This window comes from Salminus brasiliensis, chromosome 15 (genome assembly GCF_030463535.1).
Source record: "Salminus brasiliensis chromosome 15, fSalBra1.hap2, whole genome shotgun sequence".
NCBI classification, from domain to species: Eukaryota; Metazoa; Chordata; class Actinopteri; order Characiformes; family Bryconidae; genus Salminus; species Salminus brasiliensis.
Genome location: NC_132892.1, coordinates 20,910,974 through 20,917,091, shown reverse-complemented (window position 1 = coordinate 20,917,091; position 6,118 = coordinate 20,910,974). Strand labels below are relative to the sequence as shown.

The window sequence follows — 6,118 nt, the reverse complement described above, 5'->3', positions numbered from 1 at the left end:
TTCTTCTGCGGAGGAGAATGGACATAGTGTTATGGCATTTGAACTAAGGAATATCACAAGACAAACACATTGGCTAAGCCAGTACAATGGGGCAGATAGTGAGTGGGTCAGAATGAGGGCATTGTAGTGCCCATTAGACAGATACTCCAGTATAATCAATCCCCAGTTTAAATACACATAGTTGAGTATAAGACAGCATGTATGCATAGAGATACACTAAAATAGTGCCTTTAATTTAACTCACACATAAAGAAAATGGTCAGGCAATTCATGACCTATGGTATTTCGAGACCGGTTTCCTGGTGTTTTGAACGTGAGGAGTTCTGTGGGCGGATTTTCAGAAGTGGGTGGTCTCAAGCAGAACCAAAACCTGCGTAGGAATAAGAGTATCAGTTCAAAAAAGTAAAGTACTAAGGAAAGTACACCTCTGTCAGTGTTAAGGCCATCTTAACTGGTAGAGACAGTGTTCAGTGTGCTTTTGGGAAAACTAGCCAGCAAACTTCTCAGTGCATTCAGCATCTGTCAGCACATGAACTGAGTGGGATTCTTTTAGTCAAAGAAGGGCAAAAATGTTCAAACTTCCATAATAAATATGTATGTCACAGTAATACAAACCATTAGTAGTACATTCAATAGCCTAATATGCATAGTGTATATAGTACAGTGTGGTATGAGGTATGACGAATGCAGGCCAGCGGTCAAACTTCTCAGATGGCACAGTAAACACACACCCTGTTTAATCTTCTATCTACAACGTACTAGAATGAGTAGGTCCCTGCAGATCTCTACCTGAGCACAACAGCAAGGTTATTAATAGTTGCAAATCATGTTGTCTTAACTATTGTGTGGCCAGGGGCATGTAATGTTTATTATTATTATCATTATTATTATTAATACTAGTATGTTTACAAATTACATTTGTATCATGACCTTCAAAAAACTCTGATAGACCTTTTCTCTCATTCCAATCAGTCACGTTCCTGCACTTTTCACACACTCATACACACAGTTTAAATCAAACATTTTCAAACATTTTGTTAAGTTAAGGTATGATGTATTATAAGCTGTGTTTTCTCGTTTTTTTCTGTGTGAAACTTAGAAGTAGAATCAAAGAGTGTTACAGGGAGGGCAATACACATACAAACATCCAATATGCTCTATGGATCTATGGATCCACCTTAGGTAGAGTAAGGGCCTTATTATTAAGACATGTAAGCCTCAAAGTCAGGAACATCAAGATAATTATATATAAATGAATATATAGATATATAAACAAAACATGTCCAGTTATATATAAATATGTAATATATATCTCAGCCTTTGAAACTATACTTAGTGTTGTATTTTCTGTAGGACTGAATCCAACCACCATGACAGTCGAAGGTAGAAGGATAATAGTAGGATTTTACCTGTTACAGATATGAACATATTCACATTATTCATATTTAATATCAAAACATTCATTAAAAATGTTATAAACTGGCAATGCCTTACCTTTAACTATTAACTACTAGTAACTATAGTGTGGCCAGGGATGGAAAGCACTTGAGTAACTGTACTTCATTGGTGCACTTGATTATTATTATTATTATTATTATTATGTTTATCATCATCATCATTATTATTATTATTATTATTATTATTATTATTATTATATTAAATACTAGTTGTTAATTACTGCTTGCATTTTTTATAATGGCCTTAAAAGAACTATTACTGAAATAAAATGTATAAAACAAATGAAAAAGTTTCCTTTATATAATATATATATAATATGTATTTATTATTATGTGTATTATATATATATATATATATTATTTATTTTATAATAAATGACTTAGTATGACTTAATTATGACTAGTGTAGTGAGTAGTGGGCTTCTGGAAACCTAACGTTTAGACCACTTGCGCCCTCCAGCGGCTGGAGGAAAGACTTTCTCTGACGAGTCACAACAAACATGGCGGCTCGGAGGTACCGAAAATCCAACTGAAATGAAGAAGCAGAGCAAGTAGTGCAAGTAGTGATTACAGAAATTTAACAAGACATTACATTTGTACTGTTTTATAATTGCGTGCATTGCAAAAGACCAGCAGCCTTTTGACGTAGCTCAGCCTTCTCTATTCAGAATAGTAGCGATATTTACTTCATCAGGCTGGAGGACATAGAGGAGCCTGGAGCCCACCAGCACTAAAATATCGAACCGACATGCCATTGGCGCCCACTAAAACCCAACCACAGAAAATGGAGATCTACCTCATCTAGTATGACAGCTTTGAGTGCTGTGGCAATGGACACCAAAGAGGTCACCCGCCTTGCTATCCAAATCGAAAAACTACACAAGGCTGGTAATTATGAAGATGTTTCATCTCTGCTTGCAGACCTGAGCAACAGTCCTGTGACCCTAGAGCAGCTGCAGACCACTGACATTGCCAAGACTGTTTATCAGCTTTTAAAGTCATGCCCACTAACTGCTGTTCGCAAAACAGCAAAGGAACAGCTCTCAAAATGGAAGCGGATGTACAGCTCCCCCCATGGACACAATAATGCCAAAGACACAAGTCGGGTACAAGAACATGGACCACCTGAAATAGCCGAATCTGTTCCTAATGCTGGAAACGGGAGCGAGACTGAGCGAGTCTTGTGCCACACAGTTCAACACATCGATGTCAAGCCGAACCCTAGTCTCGATTTAGATATGCCATCTTCTGGAAGAGCTGCTTTCTCAAAGGAGGCAAAGGAAACTGAGTCTTTCCTGAAGGCTGACGATAGCAAGTCTTCTGCCTCAGCTCCAAAGAACCACAGTGGTGAAGATTCTGGAGCTTTACCTCAGCCTAGCCATTCCACAGACTCCACAGACGCCCTGAGGACTAAGTGCGCAGAACTTCTTCTTCAGGCCCTCAGCCTAGACCAGAAAGCAAACACTGAAGAGGCAAGCCAGCTCTCCACCTTAGCCGAAGCCATTGAAAAGCACATTCATGCCCTTCACGGCCAGAACCAGGCAAAGTATAAATCCTGCATAAGAAGCAGACTGTCCAACCTAAAGAATCCAAAGAACCCTCACCTCCGCCAGGGTCTTCTGACGGGAACCCTGGCTCCGGAGGTTTTCGCCCGCATGTCTGTGGAGGAGATGGCAGGCGAGGAGCTCAGGAGGCTGAGGGAGGGATACACTGCAGCAGCCATCGGCGAACACCAGCTCCCTCTGGGGCTGGAAGGTACGGCCACCACGAAGGTTCGCTGCCGCCGTTGCCAGGGAATGAACTGCAGGGTGACCCAAGTCTCCCGCGGGACCCTCTTTCTGCCCTCCTGGGTAAGGAGTGGCAATACTGACGAGGAAGCCATGACCTTCATGACATGTGCGGGGTGTGGGGAGCAGTGGTACCATAGCCGCTGGGTGTGCCTCTGAAGAGGCCTAGCTATGACCGTGGAGACCAAGGGCTGGACCAGTGGCCACTTTTCTGCTCTTACTGACAGAGCTGTCCGGAAAAGGCTGCTGTGGAAAAACCTCAAAGAACTTCGGATAACAGAGAACCCATTCATTTATTTTGCAAGATCCTAATTATGTCACTAGGCGGTACATCTGGAGAAATGCTGGTGCCTAGTTGTTGAATGTATTGTATGTTTAATGGTTGAGTGTGTTTGTTTTTTCCCCTCATCTCTTCCCTTAATCCCAGTCAAACTGTTAAACCATCTCAAATAGACTCTCTTAGTAGGTTTCTGACACACAGTTGCTTCTGCGGTTTTAGCAACACAAAGCACTTCTGTACATTTTCATAGATAACACTTTGTAAGGAAGTGGTCTCAATCAGATTTTTACCCAAACTACTGCTTTAAAGGGGCATTCTATTCATGTTTCACTAAATTTCTACATGTTTCATTAATAGTGGTTTTCTTTACAGTGGTGCTACTAAACATAATACATGTTACAAGTCACAAATATGGCCTCCTACTGTTTACGACCATAATAGGCATTTATATCTATTTCCTGTAGTAGCCTTCTGTGATGGTCTGCTGTCCGGCTTTTAGAGGCATTAAACGTTAAATGTGTATTTCCTCCTTTAATTACTGATTTTTTGCCAGTGCTGTACAGTATTGGAAAGTGTAAGTCGGACTGCAAATCATGAAAAATGAAAAACATGCTTTGGTGTGTAATAAAACGTGAGCAGACTTTGGACCTCCACATGTATTACTTTTATAAAAAAAAACAAAAAACAAAAAACATATTTCTGTTATATAGAAACGGAACTGTGTATGTAAGATCATGCTGTGCATGTACTGGGCTCTGTACCGGACTAGGATGCAAATCATAAAAAGGTCCTTATATACACTCGTATGTATATATATATATATATATATATATATATATATATATATATATATATATATATATATATATACAATAAAAAATGCATAAATAAATGTTTTGATGTCGTTTAGTGTAATATGTAAACATTGTAATACATTGTTACTGTTTTGTGATGTTACATATGAAAGTCATTGACATATCCACCTATTAAACTTATAGCAGTTTATCTCCGCCTACACACACTGACAGAGCGGCCCAGGCTACTTTTTAAATGTGGCGCAATATGGGGCGTCCAATCCGAATAGTGGTTATTTACATATATCCATCATAAATGCACAGTAACAGAAACAGTCTGACTAATAACGAGAGGTTTCAAGATGGTCATGAAAAATGATAATGTTTTGGTAACCATAAATCCACACAAATCACATGATACACAATATAATAAACAAATGACTGATCATTCAAACAGATATCTGATGTTGTATTTATTGATCTCAAGAACAGCTGAATGTTTAGGTGATGATGGACTGGATACTGTACAAATATCTGTATTTTATTCATTTTATAAATATATCTAACATTTCTCAGCATTGCCAATCTGGTTTCCTTAAAAGTTGAGGATATGGTCCCTTTATTAACCTTCGTACGAGAAACGCAAAGACTGGCCTCAGATCAGCAGAAAGTGGAACTAGCACAAGCCAGTGTGCTAGTAGAGGAATTATCTACAAAAACTCCCGTGACCTTTTCAGAGACATGTGACTGAGTAATCTGCCCAAGATGCAGTTCAAGGTAGACTTCCCATCGTGCCTCAGTCCAAAGAGCTTTATGCATCACTGGCTGCTAAGCAAGCCTATCTGTATCTTTTCATTCAAGAAGATCTCAGAGAGATAGGATAGATAGTGCTGGTCATTAGGCTTCCCTGCGGCCTTAAGCAGGTATTTGACCTTAACTGCGACCGCAAGCATTCATCAGTTCCTCGTCTTTAAGTATAAGTTCCTTATACAGGACTTAAAGTCTGACTTCTACACATCTACAGGATGCTACATGCCCTTAGTCTGAGACACACATGGCTCTACATGTTGTAAAAGGCAACATGTTATGACCTACGAACTGTTAACTGAACTGATCTACACGATATAGGACGTATGGAGCAATTTCAGAAAAAATGGCTAGTATATACCCAATGGCTGTGGGTGCATTTTTAATGAGTAATGATGACGGATGGATGACAAAAATGACTTACTATCTTTACTAACTAAAAGATATAGGGTGATATTCTCGCCATGGTGGTCACTCAGAAGGTGCGAGCCCCAACGCAACATGCATAGGTGGCGTATTGGAAGACCTGACACTGGATAGGGCAGGTTTTAGGGCCTTCATTAAATACATTTTTAAGAGAGATTGAATGTAACTTGGGTAGAACGGTTAAGGAAGGTTTGTGTGCGGCCACAATACGCTGTTAATAATCAATAACCTGCAGCTTTGGACGGGCCTACATCGAAAGTGGGCCCAGCATTGCTCCTTTTGCACCATTTCTGTAGCAGTTACGTATTAGTACTTCTCCTGTTGCGTTTTCCTGATACCCCATTGTAAGTTTTCGACTCCTTCAGTCACCATGTAGTGGACCGGATGATTAGGCATGCCCTTTTTCTTTGCTTTGGAGGTGTTGCCAGAGTACATCAATGGAAGGTGATCAATGATCAGCCACTATGTAAGTTTGGTGGCTCTTTACATCTGAAAGGCTGATAAAGGCTGCCTGACTCACTCACTGATCACCTGACTGGCTGTTTTAAGTTGTGTAACTAATCTTTG

At 39.8% G+C, this 6,118-nt stretch overlaps 1 protein-coding gene across 1 annotated transcript; it reads left to right on the top strand.

Moving 5' to 3' along the window:
- Positions 1 to 1,970: 1,970 nt before the first annotated feature.
- LOC140535867 (transcription elongation factor A N-terminal and central domain-containing protein) lies at positions 1,971 to 4,319 on the top strand. Its single transcript, XM_072657401.1, has one exon. It carries the CDS (start codon positions 2,264 to 2,266, stop codon positions 3,401 to 3,403), a length of 1,140 nt encoding a protein of 379 aa, XP_072513502.1. The 5' UTR covers positions 1,971 to 2,263; the 3' UTR covers positions 3,404 to 4,319.
- Positions 4,320 to 6,118: the final 1,799 nt, after the last annotated feature.